Genomic DNA, 23,597 nt, shown 5'->3' with positions numbered 1-23,597 from the left:
CCAGCCATTGGTTCCCTGGCAGCTTCTCCACTGAGCACCAACCTCTGAAAACTTCATGAGTGCTTGGTGCCAAAAAGGGCTCTGGTTTCTGGTTGGTAACCGGGGATGTAATTGCAGGAATCATCTTGCTGCTACCCCAGTTCTTTGCTCCTTCCCACACCCTGAGCTCTAAGAGAGTTTTTTTTTGCTGATGGTGGAAAACCCAGATGTGATTTATTTCTTCCAGGCTGCTGGCTGTGCCAGAGCAGAGCCCGGAGCTGGCTGGAGCAAAGTGCCATCATTGGAGCTGCCCTGGGGCTCTGCTCAGCTCATCCCATTTATAAGTATTGAGGTCAGGCAGCTCCCTGATGCCTTTTAGCAGCAGGGAGAGGCAGAGCAGCTGGATGCAGCCACCTTCCCTTATTTCTCTGCAGAAATTCTCCTTTTCTTGGGTGAACAGTTTGGGTTGGTGATCTTAGAGGAATTTTTCTATTCCTCCAAATTATTTTTGGAGTCTAGAAGTGCAATCCGTAGTAAGAAAGCTGCGGTGATCTGTTGCTGGACCCTTTCCCTCTTGCTTCAGCTCTACCCATCTCCTGAGCAGAGCAGAGCAGGCCAGTTGATTTGGGGAGCTTTAGGATTTGGACATGGTCAGCAGGGTTGCCTGTCCCAATGGCTCTCCCCTTCCCTAGGTTTTAAATTGCTAAGGGACAGGGATAATTTTTTCCCACACCAAAGCATTTTCTCTGCCAAGGGGGAGCTTGGTCTCCTTTGTTTTGCCATAAAATTCCAGCTTTATATCTCCCCCCAGGCCAGCCCAGGAATGGAGATGGTTAAACAACACACAGGCCCATCGTGTTTCTAAGGAAGGCTCCCTGGTCCTCAGGTATTGAAAAAACACCCTCAGTCTTGAAAATAGACTCTCAGAGGGCTGTGACAGACAATCAAGCAGCACATCTTCCACAGACCATCTGCCTGGCTCCTGCTGGCTGAATCGTTTTCCTGGGAGACTGCACTGGAGAGCAGGGGGTGCATGGAGGCTGCCTCTGCCTGTCCCAAAAGAAGGGGTCAGGGGGAAGCACTCTGATGGATCTGCAGCCTTCAAAGGATTAACTGTGGTCCTGGGGCTGGAACTGCAAAGCCAGATGGCATTCCCAGGCTGTGGCTTGAGGAAGGGTGAGCCTGAGGTGATCCAGGACAAAGCCGGCTTGTGCTGGGCATGAATCGCCACATTCTTGTCCCTCTGGAGCAGATGCTGCTGAGAGCATTCCCTTCCTCTTTTCTGAACTGATCCTGCTTTGGCCTTGTCACCCTTTTGGGAGCATTTTGGCTGTGGTGTGATGGATGGCACAGCCTCTGCCCGTGCCCTGGTGGGGCAGGACACCAGTCCTGTCCTGCACTGGTTCCCCAAACCCTTCTGTCGGGGTGAGTTCCGAAGGGTGATGGCAGAGCTCGTTACAAATTCACTTCTCAAACAGCCAGCAATTTTTCCCCTCCTCTTTTCTTCTCCAAATTACTCAGCGCTCATCATGCTGAATTAATCCAAGTGGCAGTTTATTCTTTGTAAATTAAATATTAGGGCAGGGTGTAGTCATTCACAGTGACTAACAACCCAGCTCCTGGCACTCTGCTATGGCAGCAAATATATTCCCATTTTCTGGTGGGCTTTAAACCCCTGTTGTCTGCTGAGGCTTGGTGGCCACAGGAAGCTTGTGGCTGGTTTTTGGGTCCACCCAAAGCAACACAGGTACCTTGTGACTGCTCCATGGAGCAGATGTCCTGAAATCCCTGTGGGATGGACACAGCTGGTGTCCAACACTTGGTATGGGATCACCATTGCTTCTCCAAACCTTGGTGATGCTTGAGCCACAGCACCATGACCTCTTGGCACAGAGGTCTGAGCCATCCCTGATCCTGGATTTGCATCTCTGCAAGGGCTTTTATTCTGCTCCCAGTCCTGTTGATGTTGCCATGGGGGGATGCTGGAGCTGGAGACCATCACCCCAAAACGAGCCCATCCACCATCACCAGCAGGACACAGCTGCTGGGGACTGAGAAGGACCTGGGGAACGAAGCTTTGCAGCCTCTTTTAATATTCTTTCTGTCTTGGGGGCACAGCAAAAATAGACATTTGGGATGCATTATTATTGCTGGAGTTTCATTGAATGCTGTTTATTATTTTCAGATGCAATAAACCAAGCTGTGGAACCCATGAGACCAAAGGGTCAAAATATCCTTCAAGCAAATCCCTGCCGAGCTGTGGCCCCACTAATTATCCCAGATTGTCTACAAGCCCATGGCAATTAAAACCTAATTACGGCAAGTTCTCCTGTCACCACGGGTAAAACTGCCCCACTTGTTAATGGCAAGGAAACCCCAGCTTAAGGAGGATGAGGAATGAGGCAAAGATTCTCTTAAAATATTGATGTATTTCCCTTGGCAAAATCAGGTGTGTCAGCTCAACAGGTATTTTATCAATTTACATTGGCACCGTCCATGTTGTCTCAGGGATTGGCAGAACTCACCCCAGGCAGGAGGATGAGTTTGAGGCTGCAGAATTAAAAAAAAAAAAAGTTTTGAGGGAAATAAAAAAACTTCAAAAATTGACTGCTATTTTGTGTATTATGGGGTGGGATGGAAATGGAATCCCATAGGAGAGCGAGGTGGCCTGATATGGGGCATTCCTGAGGTGAGGAGTAATTCATTTTCAGGAAAAAGAAAAATACTTAATATTAGTTGATGATTTTAAGCAAAGCCATCCCCAGGGCGTTTGTGTGTCATCTCATGATAGTTTGAGAGTAATCTCATGGGACTTCCAGCGCAATCTTATGGGGTTTCAATGAGGGAATAGTACAAACCCCCTGACTCCGTGTAAATCTCCAGCAGGATGAGTTTTGCCCACGCCCCCAAAATTTGCTGCGAGCCAATTTTGGCGGGTTTTGGGTCGGGGTTTGCCTTGGGAGGGGCTGCCCCCAGCCCCATGATTTCTGGGGGTCCCAAGGGGAAGGCGGTGTTGCCCTCCCCAGCCTCTCCCGAGCGGGGCTGAGGGACCGCGCGCCTCCAGCTCCCGGGATGCTCTTCCCCTCCCTCTCTCCTTCCTCCTCCTCCTCCTCCTCCCTCCGCCGCCCATCCCGCGCTGTGCGCAAGCGTGTCCGCCCCCCGCCCGCCCTCCGGGCCGGCCCCGCATCCCGCACCCACCCCCCGCATCCTCCGGCCGCGCCGACCCCCCCGCGCCGCCCCATGGTGAGTCCGCAGCCGGGGGTCCCCCCCGGGTCCCCCCCGGGTCCCCCCTCGGGTCCGCGTGTCCGGAGCGGGGCTGCCAGTCGGGGGTGTTGAGCGCGAGAAGAGGGGTGGGAAGCGAAGCCCCGGTGTTTTTTGGGGGGCTGGGGGGCTCGGAGGGGGCGCCCCGCGCTGGGAGGGCGCGGGGCAGGGCAGGAGCTGTGCCCGCCTGGCAGCTCCCAGGCAGGGTTGGCAGCGGGGTGCACACTGGGGGTGCAGGGGTGCTCCCCGTTCACCCCAGCTCGGACCCCCCCCGAGCATCCCACGCCTTTGGCATCGATGTCCTGGCGAGCGCGGAACATGGGAAAGGGAGAAAGCGGCTTTATTTCTACGTTTTGTGGGTTTTGGAAAAATAATAATTATAATTATTTTTCTAATTAGCGCGATTAATCAGCGCCTGAAGTGTGAGTGTGGGCAGCGGCGAGAGGAAAACCTCCGCTCTCCCAGTGCCCTTCCATCTGCTGTCTCCCCGTTCCTGGCAAAACAAACCCCCTCATCTCGCCGGGAAAAGACGGCCTTTGGCATCACTCCTGCCCACGGCCCCTCCCGGGGCAGGAGATCCCACCCCGAGAGCCCCGGGAAGAGAGGGTCTGGCATCTCCCCTTAGTACAGGGTGGGCTCCTTGCGATGGGTCTGGGTGATCGGAATGCCCGGGAGCCGGGGTGAGGAAGGGAAAATCCTCCCGGAGGCCCTGGGAGGGGAGGACGTGCCCCGTGTGCAGCTCAGGACGGCATCGCTCCCGTGTGGAACGACGGGCTGAGGAGCGTTTATGGAGCGGTCTGAGCCTCTTTTCCCCAACCCTGAGCATCCTGACTGGTGGGTGGATGTGCTGCAGTAGCCTGGTGATCCCAGAGGGGTAGGAGAGGTCCCTGCTGGTCCCCCACCCAATGCTGGTGTGGACAGAGCTGCTGGCAGCGGGATCTGGGCATGTTTGTGCTGGATCAGCCCTGTCCTGTCCCACTCCGTGTGCCTGGAGCCCTCTTCTCCCATGGGACAGGATTGCTTCCAGGGAGAGATGAGGATGCTTGCCTGAGACCAGCAGGAACGGGACCAGCTGGACCTTTCCCCATTGATCTTTTCATGTCAGGTCTTTGCAGTGAACTAGTGACATTTTATTGTTCTGGGGAGTGGAGAACAAAGGAAAGTTCTTCCTCTGGGTATTTTCTTTGTGTTCCTCAGCTCGGACACCATCTCTCCTGTTGGATCAGTAGGGTGATGCCTGGTGGGTTGATGCTGGCTGCTTGGCAAGTCTGATCTGAATCTCTTTTAAGATGAGCTGAATAAAGTCTTGTGGTGGAACTTTTTTGGGAAGCTCTGCTGAATTTCCCCATCTTTTTTGCTGGGCTCTCCCTCTGGATGCTCCTGGAGGCAGGTGATGGATTGCCCAGGCTTGGCAATCCAAGCTGGCTCTGAGGCCAGAACCTGGGATCTGTGGTAGAACTGATGGTTTAGGTGTCCTCTTCCTACCCCTGATGTGTCCAACGAGCTCCTCATGTTGCTGTAAGTTGTAGGATGGGATCAGCATGCTTTGCTGGACTCTCCCTAACCCCTGTCCCTAATTGTCTGCATCATTAGAGGGCTGTTTGCTCATCCAGCTTCAGGCAGGGAGTTAATAGCAGCTGCTCCAGCAAGGCACCGAATTCTGAGAAATAATGCCTCTGCAAATGTAAATATAAAAGGAGGAACTGTCTGTGGACACTGATTTTAAGTGATGTCCACTATGGAGATCTGCAAGTAGGGTGTGTTCCACATCTGGGATTGGAGCATCCTCCTGGAGGATCCACCCTGGAGGGAAAACATCCATGTGGAACTCTGGAGCAGCTGTACTCATGTCTACAAGCCTGTATTTTTATAACTTGTGTCATCCCCATTCTTGCAACCGGCATCAGAGGTGGATGCCAGGCTGCAGGATGTGGGAATGCTGAGACCAGTGCCCTCCTCATGCCTGTGTTCAGGGGTTTTCAGCTGGCAGCTGAAATCCTCAGGTTGAGTCCTGCTAATTAATTATTTGGCAATAAGTCTAAATCCCATGTATTCTGTTGCTTATTCTCTTTGATGAAGTGATGGTCCCATTGCTTTAGCTTCGAATATTCCAGAGCTGATGCAGGCTGGCAGCATGGAATCTGCTTCTCCACAGCTTTCCCTATTGTAATTTTTTTTTTTTTTAAGATTTATGTTATGTTATTTTTCCCCTTACATTTTTTTCCTCTGGATGTAGCATGATGGCTGTGTAAGGAGCAGGGATGTCGTCCTGTTCCAGCAGAGGTTGGCATCCTGGATTCACTGGGATCCCTCTGGGATCTCATCTTGCTTTACCCATTCCAGGCTGGGACCCCTCCTCATATGCTGCCCCCAGGTTCACTTGCACGAGTGGTTTTGGTTTTGCAGTGAGGAAGGGAAATTATTTGATGCTTTCATGCTGCTCGTTGCAACTTCTGGTTCTCTTTTTTTTTTGGTGTTTCTTAAGTTCCTGTCACTTTACTTTCACACTTCTCAGTCCTCCAGCTGTAATCCTCGTGTTTATTGAGCTTTTTCTAGGAAAACGCTGTGTCTTCTTGGGAGGGAAGAGGAAAAAAACCCCAGTACTTGCTAATCTCTTGCTTTTCCAGCTGCTGACCCCTTGCATGTGACTGGGGTTGGGCTGGAAAGTTTCCTTGGAGGAAGGAGAAAGGCATTTGGCTGTCAGGGAACGGAAAAACCAAAGGAGCCGCTCTCCATCCTGGTTTTCCTTCGGGCTGGCGGGTGCTCGCAGCGGTTTCGGGCTGGCGCAGGCTGCGGCTGCTCTCCAGGATGAGTTTTGCCGCCTGCCGCAGTCCCCGGAGCCGCGGCCGCTGCTCCGGCCCGGGCCGGGCCCGGCCCCGGCGGGGAGGTGCGTGCGAGCGGGGCCGGGCCGGGCCGGGCCGGGCCGGGGCAGGGCTGCTCCGCGCCTCCGGCTGCGGGATGGGCCCGGGGCAGCGAGCCGGGGGATGGGGCAGGAGCACAGCGGGGCTGCGGTCTGCCCGGCCCACGTGGATCCGCCCTGCGTGGATTGCTCTGCTGGGATGTCCAGCGAAGGTGGGTTTGGCCAGCTGCTGCTCCCTGTCCCTTGACTCAGGGAAGACTGGAAGGGGCTGGGGACTCCCCGCTGGGTCAGTTCCTTGTGGAGGACTGCTCGGTCCAAGCTAGGCTGGCGATCTTCATTGGCTTTTCCATGCCATCCTGAGGATGCTGGGATGCTCCCGGACCATCATGGGATGCAGTCTGTGCTGGCAAGGGATTCTCGGATGTGGGATGCAGTGCTCCCAAGGGATGGATGGTGCAGTGCTGAAGGAAGACTCCTGACACCACACCAGAAGTTAGATCCACAAATCCACAGAAGGATTTCTGCACCGTTTTGGAGTTTTGTTTTCTTTTTATTGCAAGTCAGAACAACCCTAAATCACCAAACCACGTCCGGATATGACCACGCAGGAAGCTGCTTCCCTCTCCCCTGTTTTTTGTAGGTGTAAAAACATATATCTGTGCTGAAGTTTGGTTCTTCTCTTTAATCCTGGGTCTGTGAAGGAGGCTTTAACCTGAGCTCACGCCGTTGGAATTCCCTGCTGCGCCAGGGAGAGGCTCCTTGCCTTCAATCGCTTCCAGATGCCATTCCCGGTCCGGCTCTTCCCCTTGCAAAATGTCTCCCCCAGCCCGCCGAAGTTTTCCCGGCCGGATTCGACATCCCGATATCCGGCCAGGCTGTGTAAGCCGAGCCTTAATTTTTTAACCAGAGCCCGATGCCAGTGGCGGGAGGTTGGAACTCACCCACGGCGTTGCACAAGCCGGAGCCCCGGGGTGGATCCTCCGGCGGGGTTTGAGCTGCTTGCGACATCGGGTGGTTCTTAAATTTCTTTTAAAATGGAGGTAAATGAGCTGGGATGGAGTTTGGGGTTTGGGATCCCTTGCTGCGCCCTCTGCCCTCATTGCCAATGGGGCAGAGCTTCCCTCAGCCCCAAAACGGCAGGAAACTGAGGCAGGAGAGTGCTGAGCAAGACTTGAGGAGTCTGAAATGCTGCTCTGGGGCTTTGCTGATGCTGAGTGTGCCCAGCCAGCCCAGCATCCCCACCGTGGGAATAAAACACCCCTGGATGGGCAGTGAACCCCCAGCACAGCAGCTCTGTGGCTGTTGGGCTCATCTGACCCCCCTGGCTTGTGTTCTGTGGGTGAAATTTTGTGGCATGACGATGGATCAGACCTATCTGTGTTGGGAATGGAGGAAAGCACTGAAGCACTGAGGGGAAAAATGAGGTGGAAAGTGAGAAGTGAGGGAGAAAAATGCAGAGAGGGGGGATGCAAGTGATCTTAGGGGATGCAGGACTGAACAGGACTAGGGTGTGGGAAGTGAGGTGGTGTCAGAAATGAAGGGCAGTGAGGTAGGGGTTAAATGTGGTGCTGCCTTCGAACAAGGCATCAGGAGCAATGCCAAGGGCTGGGAATTCCTCGGGCCCATCCCTGTGCGATCACCAATGCTGCTTCCAAACCAAAAAATAGACGGAAAAAAAAAAAAAAAAGAATCACAAAGAACTTTCTGTTCGGGCATATTCGGGCTCAACAGGTTTTGCTCCCGGGCGGGGTCTGGTATTTGGGGTGGGGGAACTGAGGGTGGACAAGAGCCCGGCTGTCAGAGCAGGCTCTTTATGCAACAAAAAGATGTGATTTTTCCTCAGAAATCTTACCCCGGGCTCCTTTTCCACTGCCTTTTTTTCTTGTGGGGTGACGGCAGCCCTCAAGGGCTTGGGTGGTGCAGGCAGTGTGGGAAGGGATGGGCAGCTCCTGATGAAGGGCTGGGGGAGCTGGGGGGGATTTTCAGTTAAAATGTGGATGAACACAAGGTTTTGGAGCCCTGACACCTCAGGACCTGCCCCAGGACCAGGTCCCACTGCCAAAGCCCTGTGTCCCCCACACATTTGGCTTCTTCAGCATCCTGGTGGTCCATTGGCATTTGCCCTGGAGTTGGGGCTTCCCCGGCCCCTTTGCTGCCTAATTAACAACGTTGCTGCATAATCCCCCCTGCATTTACAAGTTAAATTGACAGATTATCTGTATTATGCAAACGCAGCTTTAAATCTTAATTATTTATTTGCATGGGGTGTCTGGAAATCAGCAGCACTAAGCCTGGGGATGCTGTTCTCTTGGAAGTGCAGACTTGTGCTAGGAAATGAACCTAAAGTAGGCTTTTTTTGGTGTGGTGGGTGATGCTCAACACCCCAGCTTGGGAATATGTCTATTTTTTCTTTTATTTTTTTTTGGGGTGGGGGGTGGTTGTTGTGGGAGGTTCATCCTTAAATAGCAGTGGTTTATTTTTAGGTCGGTCGCTGCTTTGGATAATCCGGCTTGGCTGGGCAGCTTTGCTTTTCTTCCCATTCTCAGGGATTTGATAGAAATAGGTTTATTAAATTATTTTATTTTTAATAAAATAGTTTAATAAATTTAATAAATTATTAATAGAATTAAAGAAACACAGGGTTGAAGGATGGGGGTTCTGCTGGTGTTGCCCTTTTGTGCTGTCCTGGACAGGGAGCATCCACTGGGATGACCATTAGTGAAACCTCTTCCCAAAGTGTAATTCCCACACTGGAATTACAACTTAGGCTCGGCCAAAGGATGGTTGGGAAGCAGCTGGATTATCTCCCATTAAATACTTGCTGAATGAATAAGCTGCTGGTCCCGGGGCCACAGTGACTGGGGTGACGTGAGGGATGTGCCGGGCTTGGAAACACCTTGCTCCTGCCAGCTGGAGCCGTTTTCTCTGGAGGAGGATGAGCTCACCTGGATTTTATTCCCCTCCCAGCCTGGCTTTTGCTCTCTCCCCCCTCGGGAGGTAATTTTAACCAAGGGAGGCTGGCGCCGGCGATGGAGCACCGAGGGACGGACGGGCGGACGGCTGCCTCCCTGCAGGTCTGGTGGGAGACTCCTCTCCATCTCCCCCTCCCCTATTTTAACAGCCCTGGGGAGATTCGGTCCTCTGTGGGGAGGATGATGACAGGAGGAATTTGGAGGCTCATCCCTGCCCTGTGTGTGTCCCCTCCTGCCTTTGGAATATCCATTCCTGAGGATGCTGAGCCCCTCAAAGGGCCAGTTCTGGCTGGCTTTAGCCTTTAGCACAGGAAGGGATGTGCCCACTGGGTTTTTGTTTTCTTTTGTTCAAAGCCATGAGCATCCTGGAGGGAGGTGTTGGGGAGTGGGCAGAAGGTGCCTTTTTCCCCCTCAGATTTGGAAATTATTATTTAAAGGATTAAACTGATAGGCAGGAGAGGAAACTGAAGCCAGCAACACGGCTGGAGAAGGAAAGGAGCAAAATCCAGCTTGTTTAGGGCTTCTTGAGGGGTCTGGGATTTGCGACGTTAATTTCCTGCTGGGATCAGCTGCCGGATGGGTCGAGCTGCCTGTGGCTCCTGACATGGTGGATGCTGGAACCATGATGGGACTTTGCTGGACCTTGGGCTGGGGACAACCATGACCATGGGCTCATGGCAGGGAAACCACTCGGGCGGCTGGAAAACAACCCTGGGAAGAGCGGCAGCAATCCAGCTCCTGGCTCTTCCAGTCGAGCTGGAAAGACCAGCTCAGGGCAAGACCTCGGATCCACCAGGATCCTGCCTGGCTGATGTGCTCTAAGGTATCGCAGTCTCCTGCTCACCCAGGGCTGCAGGATCCTCCTGGAACCCCCAGGCAGCTCTGCACATCCTCATCCTCATTTCCACGGGCAGGGGCTGATGCTGTGCCATGAAGTGCTTTAACAGGAGCTCCCCAGGGAGAGTTTAACCTTGTTAGTGGATCCTATAATTCACAGCTCTAAATGAAAAGGCTCTGTGTCAGATGCAGCAGTGTTGGATGCTCTGGTGGATTCAGGGCTTCTGGAAAGACCCTGGTGCCAAAGGTGAATTTTGTGGCCTCAAGTGCATTTGGTTTGGCTGCTGATTGCCCTGAGCCCTTGGGATTAATTGCCCCTCAAGGCAAACAGTAATGGAGAGAGGAAGAAAAGGTTCTTTGGGTGGAGAGGGAAGGTTTGACACTGGGATGGAGCCATCCCTGTCATCCCGGGGCATGTGCAGAAAGCATGAGAAGAATCCATGGGAAACCTTCTCAGGCTCCTGGGTGGTTTCCATCCCCACCCCTCCAACAAGGCTGTAGCCCTCTTTGTTAAATGAATGGGATATTAAGAGAGGAGCATGCTGTGGGGAAGGCTTGCACCTCTCTCATCTCTGCTTTTTCTAGCTGGAGGAGATGGAGAGAGGTGAGGAAACCTCTGGCCCTTCAGAGCTTTCCCTTGGAAGCACCTTCCCTGCCAGGGCTTAAGGAGCAGCTGACAGAGAAAGGCTTGTGTTCCTCACCTGCATCTCTGTTTCTTGCGCTGAAATGAGCTGACATTCCCTCTCGTGTGTTTTTTTGGGGAGAGCCGTGGCTCCCACCGCACTCCTTCTATCCCAGGGGCACAGGGAGAAGAGCACAGCTGCTGCCCTGGGGCTGACTGGGCTAGCAGTGGGCTCGCTCCACTGGCTGCCTCATTTTCCCCTGCCTGGGAGCGTGACCTGGGATGCAGAGCAGAGGCTTTCTCTGACAGGCAGCATGGCAGCAGGGTTTCTGTGCGTGGCGTGGTTTCTCGGCAGGGCTTTTCCTCCCCCAAATCATAAAGATATTACAGTGCTGGGCTAGGATGTGCAGTTTGGAGAGTTTTGGGGGAAAAGATGCCAGAGATGCGGGAGTAAGGAGCGTTCTCTGCTCAGGAGGGCAGAAAAGCTGCATTCACCTTAACCTGGGAAAGGCCACCGCTCCATCTCGTGGGGTCTTCCTAAAAGTCCGAGTGAGTCACGGAAGGGGATTTCGGTGTGAAAGGCCAAGGGATGTTGGGGAAAGCTGCGGCGAGGTCTGCGCTGCGATCGGCCACACCTCCTGCTTAAAGAGCGGCGGGGGCCCGGCCCCGGGGTGCCGCTGCCGGCCGAGGTGGGTGGGAGGTGGGAGGCTTTTCGGAGGTGGGAGGCTTTTCGGAGGTGCGAGGCTTTTCGGAGGGCTCACACCTCGCTGCGGCTCGCCGGGCCCCGCTGCCCCGGCGCTCCGGGCTGCCCTGCCCGGGGATGCGCAGCGATCCGTGCATCCTCCGGAGGAGCCTGGCTGCCCTGGGTGGCTGCCGCCCTAAGGATGTTCTCCCTTCTCCTCTCCTAGGGGAAGAGAGGACGGCCGCGTAGACCCCGCCGAGCTCCCGCCTGCTCCGCCTGGACCAAGAGGACGGGCCGTAAGTAGCCGTGACTTGCTGCCAGCTAATCCCCGCCCTGCTGGGACTGGCTTCAGCCTCTCCCGCCGCTGGGGATGCAGGAAAAGGTCTCCTTGGGATGGGAATTCTCCTCCCTGCGTGGGTTAACGGAGCACTGAGGTGATGCTGGGGGTGCAAAGTTATGGACCGGGTTATTTGCTGGGAGCCTCCCTCTATACGTGAGAAAAAAGAGCAGAGAAAAACCCAGGGGATTTGAGACTGGACAAATCAGGCTGTCGGGTTGCTCTGGGGGTTCCTCTCCTCTGAATCTGGTGCAAAACAGGAAACAGAAAAACCACAGGGCCAAGGTTGCACGTAAGCCTTGCAGGGGGGATGGCAACGGCAGGCAGCTTCTGAGCCCCAAAAGGGTCAAAAGCCATTGGGAGCAGGAACTCCCTGCAAGATAACTCAGCCTTGGAGCTTGATATCCCTTCATTTTCCACCCCTTTTCCCAGAAGAGCTGGGGCATTGCTTGACTTTGGGTTGGGGATGGGCTGGAGCATCTCCATGGTTTAGTTTTTACCTTCCAGAACTGTAAGGGAGTGGTGCTCCTGGTGGGTGTTCTGCCTGCTGCTCCCAGGAGAGCGGGGAGAGGCTGTCTGCACCCTGCCTGCACCCTGCCTGCACCCTGCCATCCCCCCCAGCTCACTGCCTCCCCCTTTCTGCTGCTTTTTGGGGGGATTTAGCCCAAAACACGGGCTCAAAGCTGGGTTGCCAAAGCCACTTTTGCTGTTGCTGCTGCATCCCTGGGTGATCCCTGAGGATGGAAATAAAGGAGAGTAAACACGGCACCGAGGTGAGCGTGGCAGCAAAGCGGGGCTGGACGGGGCAGGTAGAAGAAGGGTGTGCCTGGATCGATGTCAGGGGATCAGGGATGAAATCCAACAGGATTATCACTGCCCTCATCTCCTTAGCAGGGGCTTGTCACCCCATGGGTGGCCCTGCTGTCTTCAGCAGCTTGGCCATAACCTCCAGGGTGTGGAGAGCTGCATACAGCAAGAAAAGGTCTTTATTTTAGTGTTTTAAATAGCAAAAGAGTGATTAAACCTATATCATAAAAATAATATGTAATCTCTAACATTGTAGCTTAACTGTAGCCCTGTAACTCTGTGATGGCCCGGGGTTACCCCAGAGCAGTGAAATAAACAGGTATACCCACATAGCTGGTGGTTTGAGGCTGTAGGAAGGGATTTGTGTCCCATCCCTTTGTTTTTTCTGCTGCATGGATGTAAAAAAACATGGGGGCAGAGGAGAGGATAGACCCAGGGCTGGTCTGAATCGCTCTGGAGCACATTAAAGCCAACAGTGCCATGGGAAGGCAGAAGCAGCTTGGATTTATCCTGAGGACCTGTCACTGTGGAAATACTTGTTGTACCTGAGCTTATTTGCTGTTGCCACCTTCAAAATTGCAGCCTGGTCATGGGTAAATGTTTTGTTAGGACTCACATGCCAACGAGGGCTTATTTCCCCTATCGTAAATCTTTGGCTGGGTTATTGTGTGCTTGGGATACCATGGTAAAGGAAACAGCGCTGCCTCTCCAAGTAAGAGGCAATTAAGATTCCTTTAAAGATTCCTTTAAAGTGACTCGCAGGGCTCTTAAAACAGGATAGATGTAGGTATCAGTGCACAGGCTGGGCTGGCTCCACACCCTCTGTGGGGTTGTGCCCAGTGGAGTTGATTTTTGCAGTACTGTGCCCTCCTGACCCTCTTCATGCCCCCAGCCCACGGCACTGCAGCTCCAGCTCTTGACATTGCTCTGCTCTGCGGTTTTTGGCATCCCTTGCCCCCTCCCAGCATCCCCTTGGTATCCCTCTTTCCCTGCCATGCAACGTCTCTTGGAGGGGGCTCAGATCAGATCCCTGCTGCCTTTTGGGCCTGCGGTGGTGGTTGTTGCGATCCCACAAGGATTTTCTCCCCAGCATGGAAAAAAAACTCCCCGAGCATCGGGAGCTTGCAGCGACCGGGGCAAGGAAGATTTGGGATGCCAGGCTTGGGATTTGGGTGTCTTTGATGCTCTGCCAAGCCCAGGCAGTGCCTGCAGTTGGCTGGATCCTGTCCCTGCAGGGTGGCCCCCGGCCGCCTCCCAGGTTGCGCTCAGGCTGCGGCAGGCGCGGGTTGTGCCGGGGCAGGGCGCGGCGTGGGGGCGATCCCGGCCCTACCGCGTGTGGAACACCCGCGGGACGGGGCCTTGGAACACCCTGGGGCTGTAAACTGCTTCTGTGGGGGACATTGCTGTCCTCCAGGGAGCACAGGATCTGCCCTGCTGGTTTCCTGTTGTGCCTGGAAAGCTCGGGAGAGATGGTGTGGCTGGGACTGAAGGGGTCTGTGCTGGCCTGGCTGTCTGTCTGTCTGTCTGTCTCCCTTTGGTTCCCACTGCTGAGGGTGAATCCTTAGGGACTGTCAGTGCATCCCTTCCTCGGGTGCTATCCAGCTCTCCTCCAGTTAAAAATAAAGGCATGTTTTTTTTGGGATAAACTGTCGGAGATGCTTATTTTTCAGTGAGCATCCTTAGCCAGGGAAGCTGGACCAGGCAGTGGGTGGCTCCATGTCCCGTGGCCATGTGGGATGGGACAGTGGGAGCACAGGAGAGGTGTCCTTGCCTCGTGTCATGCTTTTCCCAATCCACAGGTTACCATGGGAACATAAAAGTACCAAGCCTGCTGGTCCATGATGCTTTGCCAGGATGGCCTGGGATCACCATCCATCCATGCTGGGATGGTGTGGGGGAATTTATAACCACTCCCCACCTCTGTGCTTGTTTCATGCCTTTAAATTTCTTTTTCCCCTTTTTTTTTTTGGCTGGGAGCAGCTTGGCAGGTGCTTGCTTCCACTTTGTGGATTGACATGACTTAAATCTGGAAATGTTGGAGCCATTGAGGCCATGGGAGGAGATGGGAATGGGTGGATGGAGATACAGGGATGAACCTCTCTGAATTTCCCCCCTGGCAGGCGGGTCGGTCTGTATGGGTGTTGCTGGCATTTCCCAGGGGACATGGTGAAACAGGGAGGCAAAACACTGCTCCAGGTCAGAGGCAGACAGGGAAACTCCACGAGGCTTGGACATGAGCTGCCTCTGCAGCATCCTGGGATGGGGCTTTCCCAGAACACAGGGTGGGGAAGGGAGTGGGAGATGGGGAATGGGCCATGGGGCTTTTGGATCCTCTGTGCAGCGATAATTGCAGCCTGCGGTGCTGTGGGGGCGCATCCTCCAACATCAAAGAAGGGCTTTTCCAGTCACTTCTTCCAGGTGTGGGGAGCCGAACCCAACTGGGACTTTCCCCCCAGCTTCAGGGCTTGGTGGGGCAGGCAATGCCCTGGAACAGCCCTGAGGGAGCAAGGGTTGATCTCAGTGAGTGCTGAGCCTCTCCCTGCCGGACAGGGATGCTGCAGTGCGGGATCCAGGGAGGGTGTTGTGGTGAGGGGTCTGTGCTGGGGGATCTGAGGATGCTGTGATGGGACAAGGATTCTCAGGGAGGCTCGAAGGATGCTGTGGGGGCTTGGAGGATCCTGTGGTGGGATGAGGATGCCAATGGGAGGGGACTCTGAGGACATTGTGGGGGACCAGGGATGCTGCAGGAACAGGGATATTGCAGGACTGGGGATGCTGTGGGAGAGCTCTGAGGAGAGTGAGACCAAGTTGCCATGGGGTGCTCTGAGGATACTGTGATGGGACAGGGATACTTAGGGGGCACTGGGAATACTGTGATGGGACAGCAATACTCAGGGGGCACTGGGGATACTGTGATGGGACAGGCATCCTGTAGGGGACTCTGAGAGTGATGTGATGGGACACTGTGAGGGATACTCAGAGGGTGTTCTGAGAGTGCTGTGATGGGACAGGGATGCTGCAGGCTCTGAGCATGCTGCAAGACTGGGGATGCTGTGGGGACCAGCAGGACCCTTTGGCATTGCTCCCTCCAGCAACCCTACAAGGAGGACACAGGACCTGGCTCAGGGTGTTCAGCTGCTTTCAGCAGCTGCTCTGCTTTGGGCTGTGGATCTGGGAGAGCTGTGGGGAGTTTGAGCTCATTCCAGAGGCACCAAGGGTGCGGGGGCAGCCGGGTGTGCTCTGTTTTGCTCCGCATTCCCTGATCGCTTCACTAAACAACGTTCCTTCTCCTCAGGGATTATAAGCCGTGTTTGCCTTAGATAAATTTTGCATCAGGCCCAGCTTGTGCATGCAAGCCTGGGAAAAGATCATAAAGCTGTTAAAAAATATTATTTAAAAAAAGCTGGTATGTAAGGCAAACATTGTGGGCAGAGCAGATTTTCCCAGTGCTTTCACTGGTGGAAGGGGTGAAGTGTGCTTGGTTGGGTGTTTTGGCACCCAAGGATGAAGCTGGGCATGAATTTGGTGCTAAAATTAGGTCCTGATGCCCAGCAATTTCCCAGCCCTGGGCAAACAGGGGTAGTCAGACCCCCCAGGAGCAAACCCAGCCTCCAGCTGAGGCAGTGGATTTCCCCTTGGGGCTTTTGTGGCAAGTTTCACTAAGAACAAAACTCCCCAGGAAGCACAAGTTGCTTTTCACCTTCTCCTAATTTTACTTTTCCCAAGCAATTGTAATATGTGAAGGGGTGAGACCCCACTGTGCCTTCTCCCTGTGTTGCTCCCACCTGTGAAGACCCAGCTGTAGGTTTCATCTTCCCAAGCAGGAGGGTCTTGTTGAGCTGGAAATACAGATGCAGGATGAGAGGCAGTTGGGGTGGGGCGTTGCTTCCCCTTTCTGGAGCGCCCCGAAAGGGGAGGCACAATTATCCATGTTTTGCAAAGGAGAAGTGGTTCAGAGGGAGACGCTTTCCTAGGGAAACACCTTACCTGCCCCATCCTTCTGCTGTCAATGGACACAATTTTCTTTTTCTAGTGTCCTGTCCGGTTGCTTTTAGTGTGGTTTAATTGTCCTTAATTGCCTTTTAATTGTCCTTCCTGCCCTTTTAAATTAATTGCTCTCCTGCCCTTTTAACTTCAGAAGCCCATGACAGGGAAAGGAAGAGTCTGGCTCTTGTGGGACCATCTTTGGTCCCATTTCTCCTCGTTCTTGATACATTTTTGCCCCCAAACCCGGTGTTCCTGACTGGCTGAGGCCGTGGCCCTGCCAAGTGTTTGGCAGGTGTCAGGTTTGTTAGTGGCACTTCCTTGGGCAGGGAGGGGGTGAGATGGGTGCCCTCCCATCTCAGGTGAGTAATCCCTGGAGGCTCTGATGGGCAGGCTCTGATTGAGGGACTGTTTGCATCGCCCAGCCCCGCGTGCACCTTTCCCCTTGGCTGGCATTCAACACCCTGAGACGTGGCTGGTCAGAGCCAGGAGGAGCTCAGCTACTGGGGGCAAAGCCAAACCCAGCTCTGAGCCTGGCTTAGAGCAGGATTCACCCTGGGAGTAAAGCCACCCCTGTACCCCAAAGCGTTTCCCTGCTGGTAAGTTCATTTTCCGTCCTTGCCATGTCCTGGTGGGATGGGACGAGCCGATCCTGGGATGGCTCCAACCACGGCTCTTTGCTCCTTATTCCAGGAGCAAGAGGTTTCAGAGGAGCACGAAAGTGTCCCTGCTTCCCTGGGCAGTGCTTGTGTGGGCCCTAAGCTCTGACGCTTCCTTTCCCCAGGCCGGGATGGGTGGATCCAAGGCATTGGAGGTTCCCCAAGTACGTGATGCTCTTTGGTTTGATCCTGCTCGGCTGCTCCTGTCCTTTCTGACTGGCTTTGTGGTGGCACGTTGGACTTTGTACCTGTTGGTGCCAGGTGGATCCTTAAGCTGGTTTTAAAGTCTCCGCCATGGGATTTTGTGGTTGAAACCCTACTGCGGGCTTGTTTTTCCTCTCTAATTATTTTTTTTTACCTTTGGCCTCTAACCCGTAGGGCTGAAGCTCCTTGGGAAGTGCCGCTTGCTTGGCTTTGATAAGCTCTCTAAACCAACCTTTTGGCAGCAAAGAAATCTGAATTTAAATAAATAAATCCTTTGGGAAACCCTTGCATCTGCTTGTCTGCAGCTGCAGATGGGCAAGCAGGGGGTGGTTCCTCTTGGATGGGGTTTTAGGATCAGCTCTGATGGGTTTTCCCTGTTTTCCTGCTGCAGGTGACCAGCCACAATGAGAGCTCCGGCCCCTGCCTGATCCCTTTCCTGCTGATAAAAATGATCAACAAGTCTCGTGAGTCCCCCAGGGATCCCATCTGCCTCTGTCCAAGCAGGGATGGGGAGCCTGGGGAATTTACATTTGGAATTCTGGGGGTTGGATGCTGCTTTGCTGTGGTTGCAGTTGAGTGATGGAGTGTTGGGGTATCAGAGAAGGTCGCAGTGGGGAGGGTGGGTCTGGGGACCTTGATCTCTGGGCTTGGGCACCTGGAACCCCTTGGACTTTGTTGCACAGAAATGGGGTGGAGGCACACGGAAAAAGTAATATTTGCCTAGGCTTTCATGAAAAGCAGGCAGAAGGAAACAGAAACGTCACAGTGGTTTTTAAGCCTGGGACAAAAGCACCTGACTCATCTTAGAGCCGCTCCTCTCCGGGCCGTGGTGCCAGCTGAACCTGCTCCCTGAGGAGAAGGCTCTGCCATCCTGGGTCTAGCTAGGATGCTGTGGGACCCCACAGGCAATCATCTAAACGCCGTGGCTGACACTGGTTTATCTCTCCCCCTCCCCTCTGGGCTTGCAGGAGGGAAGATACTCGGGGTGCTGGTGCTGTTTCTGGTGATGGTTTGGTACTCGATCTACCGGGAAGACAGGTACACACAGCTGTGAGTGCTTCTTACTCAAATTTAAAGGACCTCCTGCCCTTTTCCTTACTCCTGGGAGGCAGCTGCTTCCTGCCCATCCCTCACAGGGATGCCAGAGCATGGCAGATTCCCTGGATCCGAGGGGACAGGGGAGCTGGCAGCATCCTTGGCTGCTGCTGGAGAATGGGGGACACAAACGAGGCTCCCCCTTGGTGTGTGGTGGTGGTTGGGCTCTGTGGGGTTTTTTGCAAATGCTGGTGCTTTTCTGAGCCCGGGAGTCTGGGAAAGCCCTGCTCTCTTCTTCCCTGACAGAGATGGGGAAAGTGGAGTGTGAGGTTCATGAGCAGAGCAAGAGAGACCTCTTCTGATGCAAGGCTGCAAGCCCAGCAGAGAAATGCCCATGCAGTGCCGGCCTTAAATCCAGCTGGAAATCTCTCTCACAGCTTGAATCCCGCAGTGGGGATGCCTGGGGATGCCAGAGCCCCTTTCGCCAGGAGGGGGCTGCAGAGGAACAGGCATAATTTGATTTAATTAACCTCTTCCTTTACAGCTTTTATTTCCCTGTGCAAGAAAACAACAAGACAACGTGTCCCCTTGGGGAGGTGGAAAAGAAAGCGGCGCAGCTCATCGGGAAGTGAGTTTTGGGGCTGGGAGCAGGCAGTGGGGGGATGCAGAGCCAGGACCCCCCTCCCTGTGCTATCCCTGATCCCAGTCTCACTGACCCTTTGCTCCTTGGCAGCTACACGAGGGACCACCCACTGTTCTTGCAGCTGAAGGACTATTTTTGGGTGAAGACGCCGTCGCTCTACGAGCTGCCCTACGGCACCAAGGGAAGTGGTAAGCGTGACAATGCTCTGTGGGATCTGTCTGTCCATCCTGCTGCTGCTCCTGGGGTTTCAACTTCCCTTTTCCTAAAGACATCTGCAGGTTGATTTTGTTGGGGACTTTTCCCAAGCTATTTTATTGGTTTTTAGACTCTGCAGTGCCTATTTCCTCACCCTGGGTGCACATGGTGCCTCTGAAAGAGTTTAGGGTGGGCCAGGTTTTACTAAGCCCCAGAGACAGATTATTTGCTTGAAATTGGGATTAACAGTAGGAGCAAATTTGGCAGGGATGGGGCAGCACTCAGAGTGTTGTACCAGGCAGGAGCTGCCTTCCTCACCTTCCTCACCCTGTCTTTGCCCTTGCTTTGCAGAAGACGTCCTGCTACGCCTGCTGTCCATCACCCACTACTCCCTGCCCGAGAGCATCCAGAGGTAACACTGGGGTGGGTTTAGGGGCTTTTCTCTCTTTTGCTTCATCATTGCTCTCTTGGGGGTGGTTGCAATTTGTCTGTTGTGGGTCCAGGATTTGGCAAAATGAACCTCTGCAACCCAGGGTTGGTGGATGGAGCATGGGAAGGTTTGGAGACTGGACAACACCAGGTTTAACCCCCCAGGGGTTAAAATCACCCCAGTTTTGGAGCAGGTCTGGTTGAAACAGGGTTCTCTCTCGCAGCCTCAAGTGCCGGAGGTGTGCCGTGGTGGGCAACGGCCACCGGCTCCGCAACAGCTCCATGGGGGACACCATCAACACCTACGATGTCGTGATCAGGTACAGCCCCGGCCCGGCCCACCGCTCCCTCCCCAGTGCCACCGCAGCTGGGGTGACACCTGTGATGTCCCAAAGGCTGAACAACGCCCCGGTGCATGGTTATGAGCAGGACGTGGGCTCCAAGACCACCATGCGCCTCTTCTACCCGGAGTCAGCCCACTTCGACCCCCGGACTGAGAACAACCCCGATACACTGCTGGTGCTCGTGCCCTTCAAGCCCATGGACTTCCAGTGGATGGAGGCCATCCTTAACGACAAGAAGAGGGTGAGTGTGGTGGGGAACCAGGTCCAGCCCAGCCCTGGCTGCTCCAGACTCCAGCTGTCATGCCACCCCACCCTTGGGGACATCTGGGCTCTTGCAGGTTCGGAAAGGGTTTTGGAAACAGCCCCCACTGATCTGGGATGCCAACCCGGAGCAAGTGCGCGTCCTCAATCCCTACTACATGGAAGTAACTGCTGCTAAACTGCTCAACCTCCCCATGAAGCAACCGCGGAAGATCAAACAGGTAAAGGGTGGGGATGGCCAGTCACCCTGCACACCCTGAGGGGGGACAGCCTGTCCCTGTGCAGCTCCCTGAAGGCTGTGGCTCTCTGTCCCCCAGAAGCCCACCACAGGGCTGCTGGCCATCACCTTGGCACTGCACTTCTGTGACCTGGTGCACATCGCGGGCTTTGGCTACCCCGATTCGGCCAACAAGAAGCAAACCATCCACTACTATGAACAGATCACGCTCAAGTCCATGGCCGTAAGTGTTTGCCCCACAGTTTTGTCTCTGCTTCCCCCACTTTTCCCCCAGGACGGGGGATGGCAGCCCAGGGGAGCAGTGCCAGGATGCTGAACGGTGTGGGAGGCTCTTCCCTCTCACTCCCCTCCCATGATGAAGGTTGAAGTCCACTGTTGGATGGTCATCATCCAACTTCTCTTGGTAGTTGAATGTCTTTGGAGGCACAGAGAGTTGGATCCATTCCCAGTTTATGTGTGAGGAGAAGAGCTCGTGGACAGGGGGATTGGGTGGGGAGGGGTCCGTCCCTGCTTTTGGGGGGCTGAAGTCCCTTCTGGTGGGGTGGACACAGTGGAGGGTGGGAAGGTGTGAGGGCTGGAAGGAAAGCGTGTGGCCCCTGCTCACCAGACTCTGGTGTCACCCCCTGCTCCCTGTCCTGCAGGCGTCGGAACACAACGTGTCCCACGAGGCCGTGGCCATCAAGCGGATGCTGGAGCTGGGACTCGTCAGGAACCTCACCTACTTCTGAGGGCAGCAGGGCCGTGCAGGGACACCGTCCCCAGGGCGAGGGGACACCGTCCCCAGGGCGAGGGGACACCGTCCTGTGCAGTGAGGGGACACTGCGCTGGCAAGGCCAGAGTGACCGAGGGCAGAGCATCGCTGTCACCGCTGCCACCACGACCGGGGACTCCTGGAGCAGGGCCGGGGCTGGGGGCCGCGCTGGACCGCGGGTGCCCAGGGTGGGGCAGCTCTTGGGGGTGCAGGGAGCCCGGCGGGGCCGTGGCCCAGCGCCTTTTCTACTGACGCACTGAAGCTACCGAGGACTTGGAGGGGGTTTTTGGGGTAGGGGGTCCTCCCTCCCAGCGGGCCTGAGGGGGTGAGCCAGGGCAGGAGCCTTTGCCCTGGACATTCTCTTTCCCTTAATTCCCTCATACACTGACGAGGGCCCTGCTGAGGGGCTGATTTTGGGGTCCTGGCCCCTCCCCGCCCAGGGAATGGGAGTCTTTGGAGGCTGATGTTGCCTCCTCCCTGCCCTGGACCTCCCCCCAAATATTTAATTCCCTCCCTTTTTTTTTAATTTCCTTTTTTACTTGGCGGCCCTGTCCTGTGCCTTAGCGCTGGCGTAGGGACTCGTCCCCACAGCCCCCCTGGGTGGGGGCACCCTGGGGTGCTTGGCTTCAGGGTCTGCCAGGGCCCTTTGGTGGTGCAGATTAATTTAATTAATTTAAATGCTTATTTATGGTGGAGCCATCACCCAGGGCCCGCATGCCACTGGTGTCAGGGACAAGGGGCCTCGGGTGGGCTGGTGTTTGCTTGGCTCCAGGGGTGGGCATTTGGGATGTCCCCCCACCATGGAGGGGTTGACTGGTGCCTTTTCCCTGCTGCTGTAGGGTCCCCTCTGCCCCCGTGGGGCTGCAGGTGTTGGGGGGACCCATGGATGGGGGTGTTGGGGCTCATGCTGGCACCCAATAAAGTCCTGGTGAGGCTGGGATGGGCTGGGTGCTCCTGGGGCATGGTGGGGGGTTGTGAGGAAGTTTTGGGGCTGTGAGATGCAGGGAGGGTAGCCTGTGCCCATGCCCTTGTGTCCCCACATCCCCTTACCTGTTGTGACGCCCCATCTCCTGGCTCCCACGCTGGGGTTGTGGGGTGCCCCAGCTGCCCCGTGCCTCAGTTTCCCTCCACCACCGGCCATTTCTGCCCCCATGGGGCCTGCCCCAAGATGCCACGGCACACCCAGGCCAGGTGTGTGCCGGGGCAGAGTGCCAGGGAAGCCGATGTCCCCGCGGGGTGGCCATCAGCCCAGGCGTGCCACGAGAAACACCTCTTGTATTGACCGCGGTGCCGCGATACAGCGTGGAGAGGCCCTTCCCGGGGAGTCCCTGTCCCGCCGCCGTCCCCCACCTCCTGTCCCCCATGGCGGGACCCCCCGACCCCCCGACACGGACTCTATAAGTATGGACACCGAACACCACGAAGGAAAGGGAGGAGCCGGGGGGGAGAGGGCAGCGGGGAGCGGAGGCGAGCGGCTGGGGGCGCGGGGGTGCGCGGTGGGGCCAGGGCCGTCCCCAGCCCCGCGGGGGGAACGGCTCCCCGGGGCTCAGCGCGTCCTCGGCGGGGTTGTGCTTAGCATGTGCCAGGGAGAGGGGATGCTCGGCCGGTCCCCTGCCCCGCAGCCCCGCTCCGGGGGGCTGGATCCGGCTCTTCCCACGGCCGCTGCCGGCGGGCGCCACTGTCCGAGCGCGGAGCCCACGCGGAGGGTCCCGAGCGTCCCGGGGGGGCTCAAACGTGCGTCTGCATCCGCCTCTGCAGGGGCCGGCTGGGGTCTGAGTTTTGGGAAGACGACTGGGAGTGGTGGGAGGAGGATGCGGAGGCCTTGCTGGCCTTGTCGAACTGCACGTAGCCGTCCTGCTTGCCGCTGCTGCTGATGCTGCTGTCGCACTGGGTGTCGAGGAAGGAGCTGCTGTCGCTCATGGAGCCGCGCTGGAACTCGCGCTCGCACAGCTCGATGGAGCTGCTGCCCATGCCCAGCACGAAGCGCTGGCTGTAGTCGTAGAGGCGGCTCTGCCCGCTCAGGGTGCTGTAGATGTTGGTGAAGGACATGCCCGTGGGCACCCGCTGCTTGCCGGCCGGGCGCAGGTCAGCCGGGCAGCCCGACAGCGAGATGGTGGGGGTGGAGTGGTGCTCCTTGAAGGTGTTCACGCTGTAGTAGCCGTTGGTGGGGTCCTGGGCAGTGGGAGAAGCGGGGCAGGTTGGTTGTGGCATCCCTGGTACCGTGGCATTTGGGGTGCCCGCCCTGCCCATCCACCCAGGACATGTGAGACTTATCAGAATCATGGAATATGCTGAGCTGGAAGAGACCCACAAGGACCATCCAGTCCAACTCCTGGCCCTGCACAGACCCCCCAACAATCCCACCCTGTGCCTTAGAGCATTGTCCAAACATTCCTGGAGCTCTGGCAGCCTCAGGGCCGTGCCCATTCCCTGGGGAGCCTGGGCAGTGCCAGCACCCTCTGGGGGAAGAACCTTTGCCTGATATCAAACTTAACCC

At 55.7% G+C, this 23,597-nt stretch overlaps 2 protein-coding genes across 6 annotated transcripts in view; one reads left to right on the top strand and one right to left on the bottom strand.

Moving 5' to 3' along the window:
- The first annotated feature begins 3,200 nt into the window (after window positions 1-3,200).
- On the top strand, window positions 3,201-22,040 carry ST3GAL4 (ST3 beta-galactoside alpha-2,3-sialyltransferase 4). 5 transcript variants are annotated; one of them, XM_041480647.1, is made up of 13 exons: window positions 5,946-6,312; window positions 9,068-9,174; window positions 11,440-11,509; window positions 17,596-17,668; window positions 18,173-18,254; window positions 18,784-18,867; window positions 18,973-19,070; window positions 19,429-19,489; window positions 19,731-19,826; window positions 19,902-20,091; window positions 20,189-20,332; window positions 20,429-20,572; window positions 20,991-22,040. In XM_041480647.1, exons 1-13 carry the CDS (start codon window positions 6,049-6,051, stop codon window positions 21,075-21,077), a joined length of 1,500 nt encoding a protein of 499 aa, XP_041336581.1. In that variant the 5' UTR covers window positions 5,946-6,048; the 3' UTR covers window positions 21,078-22,040. The 5 variants fall into 5 exon arrangements, with proteins under 5 accessions (XP_041336584.1, XP_041336580.1, XP_041336581.1 ...); XM_041480648.1 differs by having other exon boundaries at window positions 5,947-6,312; window positions 18,173-18,242; XM_041480646.1 differs by lacking the exon at window positions 20,991-22,040 and having other exon boundaries at window positions 5,940-6,312; window positions 20,429-20,665.
- A 788-nt stretch (window positions 22,041-22,828) lies between these two features.
- Window positions 22,829-23,597, bottom strand: part of KIRREL3 (kirre like nephrin family adhesion molecule 3) — a 133,192-nt gene continuing 132,423 nt past the window's right edge. The window contains exon 17 of the mRNA XM_041480553.1: window positions 22,829-23,272. Coding sequence (XP_041336487.1) covers window positions 22,829-23,272 — 444 coding nt within the window. The remainder of the gene's footprint in view (window positions 23,273-23,597) is intronic.

This window comes from Pyrgilauda ruficollis, unplaced genomic scaffold, assembly GCF_017590135.1.
Source record: "Pyrgilauda ruficollis isolate IOZ18807 unplaced genomic scaffold, ASM1759013v1 scaffold52, whole genome shotgun sequence".
NCBI lineage: Eukaryota > Metazoa > Chordata > Aves > Passeriformes > Passeridae > Pyrgilauda > Pyrgilauda ruficollis.
Note: the sequence above shows the minus strand (reverse complement) of the source record. Positions and strands in the feature narration are given on the sequence as shown.